This window comes from Bubalus bubalis, chromosome 1 (assembly GCF_019923935.1).
Source record: "Bubalus bubalis isolate 160015118507 breed Murrah chromosome 1, NDDB_SH_1, whole genome shotgun sequence".
Classification (NCBI taxonomy): Eukaryota; Metazoa; Chordata; class Mammalia; order Artiodactyla; family Bovidae; genus Bubalus; species Bubalus bubalis.
In genome coordinates this window covers 32231818-32252666 of record NC_059157.1, presented here as the reverse complement: position 1 = coordinate 32252666, position 20849 = coordinate 32231818, and the positions used below count along the sequence as shown (strand labels likewise).

Here is a 20849-nt window from a genome sequence, read left to right as displayed (position 1 = left end):
AAAAATTCAAACCCCAAATCCCATTCAAACATTTTAGCAAAATGTTTCAATACAGATGTAGAAGCTCTGACTCTCAACCTTGTAGAACTGAGTTTTTAGACATTTTTCTCCATCCCAGCTTCCTCAGATAAGTCCAATGATACTGGATGTTATTTTTGGATACTGAACAATGTTTTTGAATTTAATTATAGTAACTGGTCCTTATCAAGTCAACATTAGGTTATATGCCAATCACTGGGCAAAAATGCTGTTAAAACTGTATCTCATCTAATCAGCATAATATCTCTATGATATCTCTATACCTCTATAAGAAAGATATTGTTGGAAGCATTTTAGAAAATGAAAAGTAGGAAACCAAATCTCAGGGAGTTTAAATAACTTGTCCCAGGTTATAAGCCACATAAATTGTAAATAGCAGAGCTGGGCTTTTGGCATCATCTGTCTGATCAAAACCTGATTTTCCACCCCAGTTGTATTAGATTTTTTTTTTTTTTTAACTTGAAAAAGTAGAGTGAGAACTTGTCAGTTCTCTTTCTGAGGTCTCTTTTCTTCTATTTAGACTCCAGTGGCAGGCAGGCCTTCTTCACATAGTGGTGAAAATGTAAACAAGATTTAGGTCTTCATCTTCTCAGATTAGCAACTCTACATTGGCTGGTTTTGAGTATGCACATTCCCAGCAGCTTTGTCACATATCCTGGAGCTGATCTTATTGGTCAGAGTTAGATCACATGTCCGTTCCTGAGCCAATCACTGAGATTCTGTGCAGGCAATTCCTTGACCCTAGGATGAGGGTCTGTTCTATATGAACCGCCTGTTCAAGGGGTAGAGGAGCATTTATTAAGGGAAATACGGGGCATACAAAAAAAAAAAAAAAGAAAAAGAAAAACCTCCTGTGACCTCAATGGGGCTTCCCAGGTGGCGCTAGTGGTAAATAACCTGCCTGCCAAAGCAGGAGACAGAAGACATGCGGGTTTGATCCCTGGGTCGGGAAGATTCCCTAGATGAGGGCACGGCTACCCTCTCCAGTATTCTTGCCTGGAGAATCCCATGGACAGAGGAGCCTGGCGGGTTACCGTCTATCCATAGGGTTGCAAAGAGTCGGACACAATCGAAGCGACTTAGCAGCAGCAGCAGCAGCACGACCACACTGGCTGTGATGTATGAAAGACTTTCTCTTCTAGTAACTAAACCACATGGGAGGGGAGGCAAAGCAAAGGGAATTATGACTGGGTTCTCCTCTGAAACATGTAATATCAGAATGTGGTATCGTTTCTTCCTAAATTGTCTTTTCCTCAAAGAAGAAGCTTGGAAATACTCCCAATATATTTGGCCTTTTTAACTGGGTCTTGAATTTTCCACCTTTCTTACTCCCCAGGTGAATTTTACCTTGCTCTTCCTTTTGCATCCCTAGTACCATGATCTCTGCAAATTTAATTTTTGTGGTATTTTCAATGTGACAACCTTCATTTGCTGGAGCCATTGATGTCCTGGCGCAGTTTATCAAACTCTTTGCTGCTGCCCCTCCCTCTCCACCCCTCCCCGCTTTAACAAAAAATTTGCTTGAGGGACTTCCTGGCTGTCCAGTGATTAAGACTCTGCTTCCAGTGCAGGGTATATGGGTTCGATCCCTTATGGGGAAACTAAGATTCTACATGCTGAGTGGGGCAGCAATTAAAAAAAAAAAAATGGCTTGACTTTGTTTTTGTTTATGGCTTAAATCCCCTCTTGTTCTAAGGTTGGAAAGGAGAGCTAATGTTACGAGGACAGATTTGGAATTAACTGAAATGTGTTCAAATTCCACTCAGCTACTTCCTGACTCTGTGTCCTTGGATGAATCCATTCATCTTTCCAGGTCTTCGTTCTCTCCCGTGAAAATGGAATTCATAATTCTTACCTTGCAAGCTTGCTGTGAGGATTAAGTGAGGTCATATATGTAAAGCACCTGGCGTATTTTAAGCACTCAATAAATAATCAAGATTGAAATTAATAATTCATCAAGGAGCTTTTATGTCCACTCTTCAAGAGAGGAATATGCCCAGCACTTAGGGAAATAGTCCAAGCTCTTCATTTAAGAAGCTCCTCCAGTGGCATGCGGGTCCCCAACTGTCACCAGGTCAGTAATACACACAGGTCACTTTTCTGATACAGAAGCTGTAGGTGTTTTTCAGCCATGCAAAAGGCTTGCTTCTTTTCTCACATTATGGCTAGAGGTTTGAATTTTGAGTCGATGTCCCGCAGGCCTTATAGCTTGGCAACTGTTTAGAGACTTAAATGAGAGAATACTGTGTGGCCATGTGATTCCCAGCCTGGCCACTCACTGTGTGTCTGACTTCAATTTTTTGTATCAATTCCTCGTATTTCCTTACCTGTAAAACTGGCAAATATCAAAAACTTGATGAGCTCTTGTTAGGAATTATAATGCTATGTGCAACCTAGCATGAAAAAGTGTTTAAAGAGTGGAGGTTATTGTTATGGTTATGTATTTGACTGTGGGTGGCTGGCATGTCCACCGGGGTAGACACATATGTTTGAAGGATAGTCGATGACCCAGTTCAATCAGAACAATACATGGAGCGATTTGGCAAAACCAATACAATATTGTAAAGTTTAAAAATAAAATAAAATTTAAAAAATAATAATAAAAAAAATAAAATGAGAAGAAGCCAAGGACTTAAAAAAAAAAAAAAAAAGCTGTCGATTTGGTTGCTTTATATCTAGTGTGGGCTTCCCTAGTAGCTCAGCTGGTAAAGAATCCACCTGCAATGCAGGTGACCTGGGTTCAATCCCTGGGTTGGGAAGATCCCCTGGAGAAGGGAATGGCTACCCATTCCAGTATTCTGGCCTGGAGAATTCCATGGACCGTATAGTCCATGGGGTCACAAAGAGTCAGACACGACTGAGCAACTTAAAAAAAACCAAACTAGTGTATATTAGAGGCTATTTGGATAACACAGTCTGATGACAGTCTCATAACAGTTTAATTTTTCCTCTGACTCTGATAGCATTACTATCAATGTTTTCAAAGGCATTGCATTTTGAAACATGGGTGAATAAAGTGGTGGCCTCTAGATTCAGGGTTCTGGCTTAAACCATCATAAAAATGTTTAAATATATATGATAGATATTGGTTGATCCAGGCAGGCAGGCAAATTGAGATGATTTACACTTCACCCTAAAGGTTTGGGAGATAGGAAAACTGCATTTGGCTTAGCCATGTTGGATTCTAGAGGGCCTTTTCCCAAATTATTCCAAGTGTGGAGATTATGACATTTTCTTGCAGTTTTTCAAGCCTTTGCAGCTGTAGCCCACATAACTGTATTAATAGATTTTACTATTATATTACTATTGTCACTATTTTTATTAGGAAAGATAGAATCACTTTTAATTTCAAGTTGTGCAAGTGAATTGCTCTATTTGTTTTTAAATCACAGGTAGTATATCCCTATTTTACATTACTGGGTAAATTAGCCTCATTATCTGTATTTTTTTCTTTTTTGATAATTTCCAAGTTTCTGTTTCTTTCTACACATAAAAAATTTTGAAAGAATTTTTAATGATTTGATCAGACTCAAGCCACTTTTCTTATAGCCCCAGGCACTGTTCTATATATTTTCCAATTAAAAATTTTCCAGTATTCACACTTATTCAGTAGCTATTTTAGTATATTGCTCCTATTTGTTTCATTTTCTAAGTTTGTGTATTTGCTATCTATGCCTTAAGAATAATTTTCAATTTTAAATGAACAAGCTTCCAATTTATCATTTTTAAAATAACAACATAAATATATCTACTTCAATGAAGCTGTTCATAAAATGCCAAGTAGAAATGGGTTTCAAGATCATTTATATTAAATTATAAATTATATTTTACACATATATTCATAAACACACATGCATATAAAAATCTGAAAAGGTGCAACTAAAATATTAAGTGAGCAACAATTTTTTTTTTTTTTTTGCTCTTTTCTGTATTTTCTAGTTTCTACAAGGAATAAAGATTACTGCCTAATGGTGTCTGTTTTAAATTAAAGAAAAGAACTGGGAGTGTGTGCTAAATGGTTTTGTGGGGTTTCCCCCTGCCCACTCTGTCCTGATAGATGTCCCTCCTCCCCAGTCTGCTCCAGCCAGCAGCCTGGGGGTCATCCCCAATGCTTTCCTTGTCCTCACCCTCATTTCAGCCCATCACGGTCTTCTGGTGCTCTGTCTCTCTCTCCCATCCATCCACCTCTCTAAATGCCCGCTACCGTCAAAAGGCCCATCGTCTAAGCACTCGACATCTTGCCTGAACTTCTGCAAAAATCTACCAGCAAGTCTTCCTGTCTCTGCTCCAGACCTCCGTTTTTCCTGTGCTCCATGCTTTGGCCTGAGGGATCTTTCCATACTGTCAGTTTGATGGATCATGTCAAACGTGCCATGTATGGCTCTCCAGTGGTCACCCATTATTGGTGATATGGGGGTGAAAGCACAGAGTCAGTCCTGAGAAGCTCTGCCTCTGGGCCCCGGTGCCCTCTGGACTCATCTCACGCCTCTCCTCTCTTTCTGCCCCAGTCCTGCTGGTGTTTGTCCACCAGCCCCTCCCTCCATGTATTGTTGGAATACGTTCTCTCCGCCTGGTCTGTTCTACCTCTTTTCTGAGTCACATACTTGTGATCAGGCTAAACCCTTTCTGCAATGGCTCTTAGCCTAAATGTCACGTAAGATCTCTCCTTCTCTTGTCTCTCAGTCTCCATCCAATCCTACCTTCTATTCTGTCTCTTAGCAACTTGCAATTTTTTGCAGCATTTGCTACAGTTTCAGTTGCAGATTTACTTGTGTGGCATCATTTAAATTCCATCCCCTCTTTCAGAACAAAAGAGAGTAGAGACTAGGCTTTGTTTATCTCTCCATTCCCAGAACCTATTGTCATGCCTGACATGCTCGGTGAATGAATAAAAAAAATAATGAATACTCTGCTTCCCTGGTGGCTCAGCGGTAAAGAATCCACCTGCAATGCAGGAGACATAGGTTCGATTCCTGGGTCAGGAAGATCCCTGAGAGAAGGAAATGGCAACCTACTCCAGTATTCTTGCCTGGAGAATTTCATGGACAGAGGAGCCTAGTGGGCTACAGTCCATGGGGTTGCAAAGAGTTGGACAGGACTGAGCAACTAACACCTATACTTGCCATACTGCCTTGGGCATAGTTCCACGTCAATGCATGTAAACAGATCCATTGCATTCTTGTCAATTGCTGCTGAGTGTTTCTCCAGCTGGTCTTGTCTTGCTCTTTCATCCAATCTGACTGTCTCTGCCTTTTTGTAATCCCATGAACGGAGGAGCCTGGTAGGCTGCAGTCCATGGGGTCGCTAAGAGTCAGACACTACTGAGCGACTTCACTTTTCACTTTTCACTTTCTGCATTGGAGAAGGAAATGGCAAGCCACTCCAGTGTTCTTGCCTGGAGACTCCCGGAGCGGCGGAGCCTGGTGGGCTGCCGTCTATGGGGTCACACAGAATTGGACATGACTGAAGCGACTTAGCAGCAGCAGCAGCCTTTTAATTGTTTTGATCATTTATATTTGTGTTTAATGCAATTATTGATATGGTTAGTTTTCTCTTTTCCTTCCATTTACTCTTAACCTATTTGTATCTTTATATTTAAGTATATTTCTTGGAAGCACCATGTAATTGGGTCTTATTTCTTTTTTTTCCTTATTTATTTATTTTTTCCTTTTATTTTTTTTAATTTTATTTTATTTTTAAACTTTACAATATTGTATTGGTTTTGCCAAATAGCAAAATGAATCCACCACAGGTATACATGTGCTCCCCATTCTGAACTCCCCTCCCTCCTCCTTCCCCATACCATCCCTCTGGGTCGTCCCAGTGCACCAGCCCCAAGCATCCAGCATCGTGCATCGAACCTGGACTGGCGACTCGTTTCATACACGATATTATACATGTTTCAATGTCATTCTCCCAAATCTTCCCACCCTCTCCCTCTCCCACAGAGTCCACAAGACTGTTCTATACATCAGTGTCTCTTTTGCTGTCTCGTATACAGGGTTATTGCTACCATCTTTCTAAATTCCGTATATATGAGTTAGTATACTGTATTGGTGTTTTTCTTTCTGGCTTAGACAACCTTCAGAATGGGAGAAAATAATAGCAAATGAAGCAACTGACAAACAACTAATCTCAAAAATATACAAGCAACTCCTACAGCTCTATTCCAGAAAAATAAATGACCCAATCAAAATATGGGCCAAAGAACTAAATAGACATTTCTCCAAAGAAGACATACAGATGGCTAACAAACACATGAAAAGATGCTCAACATCACTCATTATCAGAGAAATGCAAATCAAAACCACTATGAGGTACCATTTCACACCAGTCAGACTGGCTGTGATCCAAAAGTCTACAAGCAATAAATGCTGGAGAGGGTGTGGAGAAAAGGGAACCCTCTTACACTGTTGGTGGGAATGCAAACTAGTACAGCCACTATGGAGAACACTGTGGAGATTCCTTAAAAAACTAGAAATAGAACGGTCTTATGATCCAGCAATCCCACTGCTGGGCATACACACTGAGGAAACCAGAAGGGAAAGAGACACATGTACCCCAATGTTCATCGCAGCACTGTTTATAATAGCCAGGACATGGAAGCAACCTAGATGCCCATCAGCAGATGAATGGATAAGAAAGCTGTGGTACATATACACAGTGGAGTATTACTCAGCCATTCAAAAGAATACATTTGAAGCAGTTCTAATGAGGTGGATGAAACTGGAGCCTATTATACTGGGTCTTATTTCTTAATTTTTAAAAGAAAAGTACAACAGCTTTATTGAGGTGTGATGCACATACCATACAACTCGCCCATTTAAAGTACAAAATTCGACAGTTTTTAGCATATCTGCCGAGTTGTGCAACCATTACCACAGTCAATTTGAGAATATTTCCATCATCCCCAAAAGAAACCCTTAACCCGTTAGCATTCACTTCCCATTTCTCCTCAAGCCCCAGCCTTAAGCAACCACTAGTCTGCTTTATTTTGGACTCTATAGATTTGCTTAATCTGGACATTTCACTTTAATGAACTAATATAATCTATTATGAATGGTTTCTTTCTCAAAGTGGATTGTTTTAAAGTATATTCCACCCTGGCTGAGATCCTACCTGATTTGTGGTCTGCTCTTTGTTTACCTTTTTTTATATTATTCCAATCTGAAAATCTGTGCCTTGTGTGGAGTGTTTAGATCATTTACATCTAATGTGATTATTGGCTTAGTTAGGTTTAAGTCTGTCATCTTGCTACTTGTATTCCATTTGCCCCACGTGTTCCCTGTTCCTCTTTTTTCTTTGTAAAGAATGCTTCCCTTTCTTACGATTCCATTATTTCTTTTGTTAACTTATTGGCTATGGTTCTCAGTTTTGTTTAGTGGTTACACTGGGGTTTAAAGAATACATCTTGAGTATAACAGCCTACCTTGAGGTTGGATTATGTTGCTTCACATATAGTATAAAAAACTTGCAATATTATACTCCTGTTTATTCACTCCTTCCTCTGTGCTACTGTTGCAATAAATTTGACTTACACACGTTATAAAATCCGCAATACTTTATGATTTTTGTTTAGTCATCTATTTTTTTAAAGAGATTTAATAAGAAAATATCTTACATATTTAACCATATAACTACATTTCCAAGGGCTATTTATTCCTTTTGTAGATCTATATTTCTGTCTGATGTCACTTTCGGCCTGGAGGACTTCCATTATATTTCTTGTAATGAGAGTCTTACTAGTGATTAACTTTAATATGTCTGAAAAAGTAGTTATTCTGCCTTCATTTTTAAGAGATATTTTCATGGCTTATAGAATTCTACAATGACAGGTTTTTTGTTTTTTGTTTTTCCTTTTCAGTACTTTAAAATATTTCTCTAATGTCTTCTTGCTTACATTATTTCCAATGGGAAACTCTGCATTCAATGTGCCTTTTTCCTGTGTCTGCTTTCAGACTTATTTCTTATTATTGAGTTTGAAAAATTTAAATCAGGTGTGTTGGCATATTTTTTTTTTTTCTTGTGCTTGGGCTTCATTGAGTTTCTGGGATCTGTGGGTTTTTATAGCATTTGCCAAGTTTGGGAATTGTTGGATTGCTATTTCTTCAGGATTTTTTCTGTTTTTTCCTCTCTCCTCCTTCATGGATTCCAATTACATCTACTGATATATTGGCCTTTTGAAGTAGTCTCACATCTTACTGATGATTACTTATTTTTTTTACTCTTTCTCAGTGCTTCATTTCATATAGTTTCTATTACTATAACTTTAGTTCATTAATCTTTTCTTCCACAATATCTAATCTGCTATCCATCTTATCCAGTGTATGTTGCACCTCAGACATGGCAGCTCCATCTCTAGAAGTTTGATTTGGTTATTTTTTTTTTTTAATTTATCCTTTGTGTCTCCATATAATTTTTTAAACATATGGAATACAGTTCTAATAACTGTTTTCATGTCCTTGTCTTTTCATTCTAACACCTATGTCATTTCTGGGTCGGTTTCAATTGCTTGATTTTTCTCATTATTTTCCTGTTCCTTTGCATGCCAGGTACTCTTTGATCGAATGACAGACATTGTGAATTTTTACTTTGTTGAGTGCGGGTTATTTTTCTATTCCTTTAATATTCTTAAGCTTTGTTATGGGACAGTTAAGCTGCTTGGAAACACTTTGATCCTTTCTGGTCTTGCTTTTAAGAATTTTTTTTACTGAGACCAGAGCTATGTTTAGTCTAGTGCTAATTATTCCCCACAACTGAGCAAGCCTTTTTTGTGAGTACATTGCCTAATAAATTATGAGCTTTTTCTAGTCTGGCAAAACTATACACTATTCTTGGCCCTGTTGGAGCTCTGGGTACTGTTTCCTGTAATTCAGTGGTCCTTTAGAGGAGCAGTTTGCCCCAGGGAGACATTTGGTAATGTCTGAGGACTTTTTTTATTGTCATAGCTAGGGGTGCTACTGGTATTTAGTGGACAGAGGCTAGGAATGCTGTTAAATGACCTAGGATAGCCCCCAACAAAAAGGAATTTTTCCATCTAAAATGTCAGTAATGCCAAGGTTGAGCAACTCTGCTATAACCCTTCCAAATCATTCCTTCCCTGGCCTCCAGTGGTCCCCTCACATGCATGTGCTGGTCAGTACTCTGCTGAATTCTCAAGAAGGACCCCCTACAGATTTTTTTTTCCTCATGCAACTCCTTTTCTTCAATACTTTGTCCTGCAAATTCTTACCATCTGTTCTACCAAATTTCAGCTCTCGCTTTCTCTCTCACTCTCTTTTTGGCCACACCTTGCTACATATGGGATCTCAGTTTCCCAGCTGGGAATGGAACTGGGCCCCTGCACTGGAAGCCCAGAGTCTTAACTGCTGCACCACTACAGAAGTCCCTCAGCACTGTCTCTGTAGCTTAGGGAGTCAGCTAAGCTCTTCCTGGGCACCTCCTTCCTGTGCTACAGCCTAGAAACTCTCTCAAGGCAGTGAGCAAGGGTCATCAAGGGCTCACCTGTTTGTCTCCCTTTCTCAAAGTTCACCATCCTTCACTTCTTCATGTCCGTATCTTGAAAGCTTTGTTTCATGTATTTTGTCTACTTTATTGTTGTTGCTATTTTATGTTTAGGCCATGCTATTTTATGTTGTGGCATGTGGGATCTTAGTTCTCCCATCAGGGGATGAACCTAGGCCCCTTGCTTTGGGAGCATGGAGTCTTAACCACTAGACTGCAAGGGTAGCCCCTGTTGCTGTTTTAGACAGGAGGGTAAATCTAGTTCTAGTTACTCCATGTTGGCTGGAAGCAGAAGTTGACTTCTTATTTATTATCACTATCAAATATTCTCTTTCTCTCCTGTCTTGTGTCAAGAACGCGACTTTTCTTGTTTCTAATCTTGTCAACCACTAATTATGCGCTATATTTATTACTGTATCTTCTCAGTAAGCACCACTTTTGTTACTCACGATACACTCTGCATTCCCTATATTTTTCAGTTTGGTTTCTGTTTTAATTTTGTGTCTCAAACATGAGATTCACTTGTGTTCTTCTATTTGAAACTGTAAGCTCACATTTTAGTTGTACTTGAATCTAACATTATTTTAAAAATCACCGTAACATGATTTTATTTTTGTACTTAATTATTCCAATTCTTTGATTTATAAATTTGTCTCAGGAAGCAAAATTTTCTCTGAAATGAACAATATCCATTGATTTCATCTTGTGTTCAATTAACAGTAATCTAGTTATTCAATAAAGGAAACATTTTGAAGTTCTTGTGGTGTGCAAAGTTGTATTTACTGTTGGATTAAGATAACTGGTAATAAATCATAAATACTAGCTTATTAGGGGAAATATGAGCCATGAATAATAAAAGGCAAAATCTTCTTGGTATTGTGTACAAATAATTTAATTTGTATCATTAACCTCAAATGTGCTGGGGTAAATGAGCATTTCTCTAAAATCTGCTCATCCCTTTGGCGGAGCTTCTCCAAACTATTATTAAGTTGAGGAGGCAGTCTATGCGGAAGATATCCAGGGAAATATTCAGGAATTTGTAATCCTTGCAGATAATAAATAACAATGGAAGCAAGAGTGAGTTTGACCAAAAGGTTGCTTAATCCTTTGGGTTTGGACATTTGTTTCTATTTCAGTTGCTGTATCAACATACAAGCTTACAGAATTTTAGAGGAACAGATGATTTTGTCAGCAGCCTGAGAGATTCTAATCATTGGCAGCAAGGGTTTCAAAAATATAGGCAGTCCAGTTACAATCAGATTACTTCCTAAAGATACAATTTTACAATATTTCTTTGGAGTTAGGAACACATAATGTTACAATGTGATAATGTCCTGAGTTCTGTGGCCAAGTTTCAAATAATGTTGAAATAATGTATCTAAAATAGAAGATTTGATACCTAGAGTCCCTAAATCAGGACTACCTGCCCATTGATTGAATCTTTCAAATACTTTGCAAGATATTGAGGAAAAACAAATAGCCAAGTAATGATATTTGCTTAAGGCCAGCTGTGTTTTTCAGAGCAGTGCTATGTGTAGTAACTGAGTGGTTTTTCAAGGCGCTCATGAAAATTAACCAGATCAGTTTGATATTGTCATATACTTGCCAGTATATAGCCAGTTCAACCAAAAAATTTTGGTCCCCTTTCTCTCTAATAGTTTTCCTACATTTTCAAAGCTCCCACCTATTGATGAAGCACAGGTCCTGTTAATTAACCTCTTTATGCTGACTATGCGCACAGCGACCCTCTTCCTTGGGTAAGACTGTGCAATTGCCATCAAAGTGCTTTAACAATTTAGCGTCACTTAAGTAGCGGCATTTTTTTAACCTTCTCATCTTCAGCTTTGAGTGCTGGAGATAATGCAGAAAACTGCCTTTTGAAGTTATATTGAACTCACTGACTTCCATCAGAAGCGTATCAGTAGTTGCAAACGTTACAGTGTAAATTAAATCCTTGAAGAGTCTGAGCCATTTGCAACACTGGAAAGCCAGATGCTAAGGATTTCTTATTGCTTGGAATCCCTAAACTCGAAATGTCTTTGTCTTTGATGTGTATTTGAATACTCTATCTTGATTTTTCATGGTGCTCTAGAATCACTTCACAAATAGAGAAAAGTCAGATATTTAGTGCTAGAGATATTCTATAAAACTCAAGAATACCTAAAATTATCTAGTACTAATTTATTAATGTTTAATTAGAATTGATTTATAACACGGGTAGCATTGCTACAAGGATGCATCTTTGCCACTGTTGATAAATGTTCATATTACTACTTTGAAGAACTTACCAATTTTTGATTTATCTGATTTGGGAGACTGAAAAAAAAATTGTATCATGAACTATATAGTAAAGAAAATACTTTTACATTCAAAGATCCAAAGGGACAAAGAAAAAGATAGAATGGAAACATGTACGGTCTAACTTAGACGTTCGCAATTTTTCTCTAAAAGGGCCAGACAGCAAATACTTTAGACTTTATGGGGTCATCAGATCTCTGTGTTAGTTTCCTAGGGTTCCAGTAACAAAATATCCCAAATTTGGTGGCTTAAACCAACAGAAATTCATTCTTTTGATTCTAGAGGCAAGAAGTATGGAATTGAGGTGTTAGAAGGGCCATGCTCCCTCTCAGATTCTAGGGAGAATCTGTTCCATGCATCTGTCTGGCTTCTGCTGGTTGCTGGCAGCCTTTGGCATCACTAGGCTTATTTCAATCTCTGCCTCCATCCTCACCTGGCCTCCTTTCTCGTTTGTTTGTAATTCTTTGTATCCAAGCGCCCCTCTTCTCTCTGTATAAAGAAACCAGTCATTGAAGTTGGAGCCCATGCGAATTTAGCATGACCTCATTCTAACTCTATTGTAACTATTAATACAAAGACTATATTTCTAGATAAGGTCACATTCACAGGTACCAGGGGCTAGGACTTGAGCATATATTTTGGGGTAACTGCAATTTAATTCACTACAGTCTCTGTTGCAATCACTCAATTATGTCTTTTCAGCAGGAACACAGTCCAGGAGAATACATAAACAAACATATGTGCTGCGTTCCGGTAAAACTTTATTTACAAAAACAGGTCATGGGTCAGATTTGGTCAAGGGACTAGTTTTCCAATGCCTCGTCTAACTAATTGAAACAAAACTGCAGCAGAGAAAGAAACTAGTTTTCCCTGGCATTAGTCAGTTTATTTTTAAAGTATAAAAATGCATATATATTTGTATAAATAGCAATGTGTATACATGCTCAGTCACTCAGTTGTGCTTACCTTTTGTGTCCCCATGGACTGTAGCCCACCAGATTTCCTCTGTCCATGGAATTCTCCAGCAAGAATATTGGAGTGGGTTGTCATTTCCTACTCCAGGAGATCTTCCTAACCCCAGGATCAAACCTGCATCTCCTGCATTGGCAGGCAGATTCTTTAGCACTGCACCATGTGGGAAGTCCTATATATGGCGATACTTATTTTTAAAAAGCTGTCAATTTACGGTGAGAGATGGAACCTTTATGATGACCTCAAATCCCCAAATTCTATTACCAAAGATGCTTAAATTACAATTTTTTTGGTCAATGAAATGCTTTTTGATGATCGTACAGTTATGAGAGTCTACATAAACCTTTCCTCCAAAGAGAGCAAGACTGTTTTGGAAACAAGATTTTCCTTTAACTCAGGGATATTTATTCACTGCATTACAAAAAAAATGTATTTGTTTCCCTCACTATGCATGTGTTCCCTGAGGGCAGGGACGTTGTTTGATTCAGTGGTATGTTCTCAGCATATTAGTCATTCAATAAATATTTATCTAAAGTAACTTTTGTTTGTTGGAATAACAAGAGTGAGTTGGTGGGTTCCTGGTTTATTCCTATGGTATAAAAATACTCCTGTCACCATACCTTGAAATTATTTATTGTCTTAAATAGAAAGGAAAGCTACATTAAGGGAAATCCAATTTCTATTAAAAGCTATTGGAAGGATTGGTAAAGAGAAAAATGGCGTAATGAATCAGCAGGGGTCAGTGAAAAACATTCGTCTGTTTAAATCAGAAGGGGTCAGTGAAAAAATTCATCTTTTTAAAATAGGATTCATCAAAAAGAAGACAAAGGTAGGGATTTCAAGATACATTTCAACAACCAAGCTAAAATATTAGCAGCTCCTTTTAAGCGCCCAGCTCAAATCATAGCAGAGACACATGAAAGCCCATGTGGGGTAGCTGTCAGTATGGGAGGCTGGGATTTTGTTCAGTTGGAGAGATGGCAGAAGGAATATCCAAATTTTTCACGCAGAGGCTCTGGAACTCTGGGGTCATTCCAGCTTAGAGTTTTCCCCATCTCCTCATCACTGGATAGAAGGCAGAAGTGAGAAAGTGAAAAGTATTAGGAGCTGTAATTTTGCTCAGAAAGAATTGAGACTTGTTGACAGTCGGCACAGATGTCAGCTGAGCCACTGTCAGTGAATCAGAGTTAGCTATGAGACTCCATGTTGGAAGCACAAGAAAGAGCAGGGTAATGTACATCCTGGCGGCTGAGCTTGAAGAGACAGGGAGAGACTGCTTGGGAGAAGGGCTTTAGCACTAAGGACGTGGAACCCCAGAGAAAGACCAGGGGCCACTGGGACTCAACTGTTTCAAGTTGATCATGGAATTAGTCAAGTAAAAAGTGAGTTTAGGAAAGGAGTGGGGGTAGGGAAAGGCCTGAGAGCTGAAGACAAGGCCTTTGGGGACCTTCAGATTAAAAGGAGAGACAAAATGAGAAAGAATAAAGACAAAGGAGGACCAATTAAAATGTGGATCAGCCCTGGGCCACTCTCCCTCTCCTGGGCTCGCATCTTCAGGGACAGAGGCTTTTCTGCCCACCTTAACCCCTGTCAGGAAATTCAAGAAAAAGAGTAGGTAGGCAAAGAAACACTATTCATTCACCTTGCTTCTTCTGACTCATTCTTGCTACTGGCCCTTGCAAGAAACTACCCCATCAAATTAGCTACTCAAATTGCCTTAAATATCAAGATAGTGCTGCTTCAATGCATTTTCTCAAGAGGAAATGCTTTTGAAGGAGAGGAATAGGAGAGAAGGATCCACTTTGCCACCAGTCAAGACATTGAGGTCCTTAACACATGATACCTGTGCCCTCTGAAGGAAATGTCTGTAAAATAAAATAAAATAAATGTTTGGTGCACTTAACAAAGTTGCACTTCTAAGAAGCTCCCAATTTTCTCTTGTTCTTTAAAAAAAAGATTAAAGAAATAAAAGTTTTTTTGTTTTTTTTTTAAAGAAAATTTTTTCGTGAATAAAGAAAATGCGGCAGGAGAAACCTTTTCCATTGTGGAAAATTTAGAAAACATTGAGGCCAGTTTTTAGCTAGCTTCTGGATCAAGATTTGACCTTGAGCTTATTTTGTGTGTGTGTGTGTGTGTATTAAGGTGATGGAGAAGGAAATGGCAACCCACTCCAGTATTCTTGCTCAGAGAATCCCATGGACAGAGGAGCCTGGTGGGCTGCTATCCATGGGGTCAGAAGAGTCAGATACGACTTAGCAACTAGATCATCATTAAGGTGAAGATTCGATGTAGTAGCTTCAACAGGGACTCATAACACTCATTACCAGAAGGTACGCCTCACCTCCTGATGAGACAGGACACCTTAAACTGATTTCACCAGTGTTCATTTCTTGGGGAAAGTGAGTTTCCACCATATGCAATAATACCCTTCCCTCCCACCATTCTCCAGGTTAAGGAGGCCATCGGGTTTTAGATGAACATAATGCTGACAGAGGATGAGATGGTTGGATGGCATCACCAACTCAATGGACATGAGTTTGTGTAAGCTCTGGCAGTTGGTGATGGACAGGGAAGCCTGGTGTACTGCAGTCCATGGGGTCGCAAAGAGTCCGACACGACTGAGTGACTGAACTGAACTGAACTGATGCTAACATCATGCCACCTTTTATCTCCACAGGCAGACCACTGAGGATGGACCCCTGAGCCGACCCGGCCACAGCCAGGACTGATGTGCCCCCGGAAGGAATGAAGTATGGATGTGAAGGAACGGCGGCCCTACTGCTCGCTGACCAAGAACCGCCGGGAGAAGGAGCGGCGCTATACGAACTCCTCGGCAGACAACGAGGAGTGCCGTGTTCCCACGCAGAAGTCTTATAGCTCCAGCGAAACCCTGAAAGCCTTTGATCACGATTCCTCACGGCTGCTTTACGGAAACAGAGTAAAGGATTTGGTTCACAGAGAAGCGGATGAGTTCTCCAGACAAGGTAGGTAGGTCCTTGTCCAAGTGAAACGGTGGGCACGCTTAGTTCGCACTAACTTGCTGTTGTCAGGATGCCATGATTATTTTCTTAGATTGATGTTCTAGCGTCTGATTCAGACTTTGAGATGTTAGGTGATCCCAGAGTCTTCCACGTTAGAGGTGGAAAGCCACCTATGGTCATATGGAGCCCCAGACACAAGTCCTTCCTGCACACAGTCAGAGTGTTGGAGCATAAACTATCTGGGCACCTCCCAGGCTCAGGAAGATGCTCACAGACAGTGTTTTTCTAGTTAGAATTGGTGTAAGGAGAACAGAACTGTCGGTAAGGAAACCCATCTTTATTCTTCCTCTGGATCATCTCCTGATCCATACAGCCCAGCTGCTTCTGAGTGTTTGTTTATAGGAGAACCTGCTTCAGAAGAGTTCCATTTTCTCACTCAAAGGCAATCTAGGGCATTAAGGTTAAAACATCCTAGTTTCCCATAATATAATCTGTTATGGTTTGATCATTCACATTTATTTGTGGAACATTTTTACACTCTTGTTTTCTGCCTGCGTGTTCAACCAGTGAAGCAGTGACTGCTGTAACTTGACCTCACAATCCTAACCCTTCTGATATCCACCCATTAAAGACAGTAGCTTCTTTAAAGTTAGCATAAGTGTTAGTTGCTCAGTTGTGTCTGACTCTGTGCGACCCCATGAACTGTAGCCCACCAGGGTCCTCTGTCCATGGAATTCTCCAGGCAAGAATACTGGAGTGGGCTGCCATTTCCGAACAGGGAAATCTTCATGACCTATGGAACAAACCAGGGTCTCCTGCATTGCAGGCAGATTCTTTACCATCTGAGCCTGGGGAGTGTACATAGAGACATTTTGTTTCTTCTAACATAGTCTTGCGATACGTGCAACATTACCACTAATAAAATCTCCTTGCTCCTGCATTGTACACTTACCCATAGCTTAGCCTCACTTAGCAAATTGCATCAAGAAATGAGGAAAAATAAACTTCAAAATAAAGAATATATTCATTCTTTTCTAGTCACCTTACAGAAAATGTGACTCAGTTTGATCCTGAGCAGGAACAAATTTCAGAAAAAGTAATAATGCAATAAATCATTCAAAAATTTGAAAAATTTTCCACGTTTTTTTCCTTCTCTTCATTGTGAAAAGAGCCATCCTAACTAGATTGAAATAGTGTTCCCTCACCTAAAACCAGTTTATGTCAAGAAGACTTATCTGATTTACCAAAGGGAGATTTTTCCCCCCACTTACTGCCTAAGTTTTTTCCTTCCCCCACCTGCCTTACTAATTACATGTATCAAATTGCATGAAAGAGGACAAAATTGTTTAACAGTTTTAATCCAGTTTTTAGAGGAAATATGGAGCACATATTTGAGACAGGTACTCTTGCTAAATTAAAGGTCTTGAGCTTGTTGTCCAATGAAAAGTGAAAGTGAAAGTGAAGTCACTCAGTCGTGTCCAACTCTTTGCAACCCCATGGACTGTAGCCTACCAGGCTTCTCCAGGGATTCTCCAGGCAAGAAAACTGGAGTGGGTTACTATTTCCCTCTCCAGGGGATCTTCCTGATCCAAGGATCGAACCCAGGTCTCCCGCATTGGAGCCAGACGCTTTAACCTCTGAGCCACCAGGGAAGCCCCTGTTGTCCAATGGGCGATCATTCTAAACCCGATTTTTTGTTTCATGTTGTCTATGCAGCTAGTGTAGATTATCAGAGTATATTTTTCACCAATTGCAAAAATAGGAGGCACTGTAGACATGCAGGCAATGGGAGCCTGGTGAAGTCTTGCCTTTTATAACAAAAATAACTGTGTAGTGACCTATTGGGGAAAAAAATACCTTGTGGAACACTATTAGAGAAAAAAGCTGCAAATGTGGCATGATGCACCCAGGAAACACATCCCCACCCCAAGCAACCGTTTAGTTTTGGCACAGAGAAGGATGCTTAACAGGTTAAAAATAGCGAGCTGAAATTTTCACCTCCCAGGCAGCGTTAATCCAGTGCAGACTGTTGTTGATGACATGGCGAGACCATCTGTGGAAACCCTGGAACCTTAGACTTAGGGGACCAGGCAGTCCTATTACCCGGCTCCTTGCCAGCCAAGGACTAGAGCGGGAAGGGGCCGGAGGAAAGAGACAGAGAGCCAGGCCGCTGACAGAGGCCTCCTGTCAGGAGAGACTGAGGGGAATAGTGCGAGGAGGGTGAAGAGCAGAAGTGAAAGGAAAAGCGAAAGTGCAGCGTGTGTGCTGGTGCTACAGCGCCCTCGACATGTTCATAAATCAGATCATATGAAAAACGTAGATGGAATGCACCGCTATTTATAGCCGAGGCGTGCTGACTCCTTACCTCGCTGCCGTCTATGTGCTGGGAGGTGTGTGCACCATCACTGAAGTCTCCCAGCACCTTGGGAGGTGGGGCCCGAGAGCAGGATCCTTTCGCAAGTTGAGACGGTCAAGCCTGGAGGCCTGAGATCCCATGGTCAGTGAGGGCCCCACGGGGACTTGAACCCGGGGCCATCTACCTCCAGTGCTCAGGCTTCTAACCTCTGTGCGTTTGCTAAAGCAGAAAGCAGGCAATTTAGTGTCATCCTTGCCCTGCAGTTTTGTGCAGTCAATTTTAGCCAGCTTTGATGGTACTGAAAGGAGGAGACTGAAGACATATGTAAAAAATAAAACTAACGTGATTTTGTGATTGGGTGGATGAGGATGGGGTCGGGGAGAGAACTATTGCAAATGCTTTTTCTTCCTTGTGGTTTGATACAGGGAATGCTTGTAGCAGGAGCGGTAGGTGAGGAAGGGAACAAGTCAAATCTGCTCTCAGATTATGTGTTTCCTGAGCAAGAGTAATGAAACCTCCTCCCCAGCCTTCATTTTCTTTGAACCTGACAAATGTCAGTTTTTCCTCCCTGACTATTATGCTGTGGGATTAATTATTTAATTGACAAAATGTGCTTCCTGCCACAGCTCTTGACATCATATACATAATAAAAATGAAAGATAAAAAATATTAATAGTAGCCAAAGATCATTGAATCCCTTCCAAAGAATTATGCTAATTGAGCTTGTCCACACCTTGTCAGTCCAAACCCACTTCTTTGAATGACACGAGAAAATGTGCCTTCAGCTGGAGGAAGGGATAAAGAGAGAACCCACCCCTACCCCCAGAGGCTCAGTGGTAAAGAACTCGTCTTGCCAATGCAGGAGATGCAGGTTAGATCCTTGGGTTGGGAAGACCCCCTGGAGAAGGAAATGGCAACTCACTCCATTCACATCCTGGGAAATCCATGGACAGAGGAGCCTGGTAGGCTACAGCCTTTGGGGTCACAAAGAGTCAGATATGACTTAGCAATGAGACAACAACAACCCATTAATTCAATTACATAGAAAAATCAAATCTAGAAATATAGTAATTTTAATCAACTATTAAAAAAAACACAGAAATACAATTTCCTTATTTTTATCAACCAATTTTATGGTCAATTCTCAAACTTGGTTTTAATCATTTTTATGGCTTTACTGACTGGTAGGTGACTATTTTAAGTTATATGTTCTATTTAGATACTGTAAAGCTGAGGATGGCTTCCTTTTTACAGTGAAGTGTAATTTGACTGGATCTTACACAGATCTCTTTCTGTCTCTCCTTTTAAATCTCTCCTTGTGGTTTATTGGGTGATGGAAAGAGTTGTCTTTTAGCAGCTGTGGAGCTCACTGTAGGTGTGTTGGAGTTTGGCTAATAGTGGGTTCTTTGGCATCTTGGACACTACTTTCTTTGATTCATTTTTGAAGGGAATTTATCCCATCAGATGTGAGACAGATTTCTTATGAAACAGCTGCATAAGATCATCCCCAGTTTTTAGAGAAGTGATAAAATATCTTCTTTTCGGCACTATGTACATTGCCTGTAATGTTCTTGACCACACGAGAAACCTCATCAATCCAACACAGAATGTTGGCCCTGAAGGTGAATTTTTAAATGAGGTGACATCTGGAAATGGGAACACTTTTGTTCCACAGAACTATAAGCCTGAAAAAAAGAAAAAGAAAAACACCTTTGAGATAATCTTAACCCAAAGTATTTATCTGTTAGTCAGCCATTGAGTTTGAGGTTGTGAATCTCAGGATTTTAAAATGAAAAGATTACCATTTACTTTTCTGTTATACAATGTCAGTGGGAAGGAAGTCTATCTGTTCTTACATCTGAAAAGCAGACAGCATTATGTCTGTGTTTGTACCACACCTGAAATCAAAATAGAGAATCCACTTATAGTGTAGGGAAGGGAAGGATGGACAGGCCAACACTCTCTGACTTCCGAGAGTGGCTCACATGCTTTCCTGACCACTTGCTTCTGGTCCCGGAAACTTTCCACTCTCCTCACTGCCGCTCTGGGATTTGCCTTCTCTTCCTGCTCATCGTCAGCAGTCCCTGGCTCCCACGAACATGACTTCTCACCTCGAAACATGGCTGGTCCAAGGCCAGTAGGTAGGTCCCACAAGCCCCGAAGCCTCCCACTGCCCTTCCTTAGAGGGTTGCATCCTGAGTCCCAGTCCTTCTTTTATACAAGATTCCAGATGCTAGCCCCTTCTATTACCACAGAACTCTCTTCTGTGAAACAAAAGGACGTTTAGAGGAGCAGTGTGAGTCCCCCTGTAAATGTGCATCCAGGATTCTGGAATAAGGGTGGCTTGAATGGTGCCTCATCCTCCCATCTCCAGCCAACTCTTTACCTCCCCTGAGCTGAGCAGTGATATGGGTGCAGATGAGGTCTAGTACCTTCTTCAGGTCCTGATGGTCAGAGCTGATGCAGGTGCTTTCCTTGCGGGGCCAGATGAAAGCTCCGAAGGGGATGCAGCAATTTCAACAAATTGAGAGCAGAAAGACAACCCAATGGGAAATGGCTTGAAGAGACAATTCACAGAGGAGCAAATTCAAGTGGTCAGTGAACATATGAAGAAGTCATCAGTTTTCTTATTAGTCTGAGAAAGGCAGTAGCCCGTCCTGAGTCCCCCCCTTTCAGGTCCCAAATGATGATGATACAGC

At 40.4% G+C, this 20849-nt stretch overlaps 1 protein-coding gene across 9 annotated transcripts in view; it reads left to right on the top strand.

Moving 5' to 3' along the window:
• The window catches only part of TENM3 (teneurin transmembrane protein 3), a 1064917-nt gene that overhangs the window by 596168 nt on the left and 447900 nt on the right, over positions 1 to 20849 (top strand). For all 9 annotated transcript variants that reach the window (XM_044938509.2, XM_044938511.2, XM_044938515.2 and 6 more), the window contains one exon: positions 15491 to 15797. In XM_044938509.2, the coding sequence (XP_044794444.1) occupies positions 15566 to 15797 (232 nt within the window). In that variant the 5' untranslated portion in view covers positions 15491 to 15565. The remainder of the gene's footprint in view (positions 1 to 15490; positions 15798 to 20849) is intronic.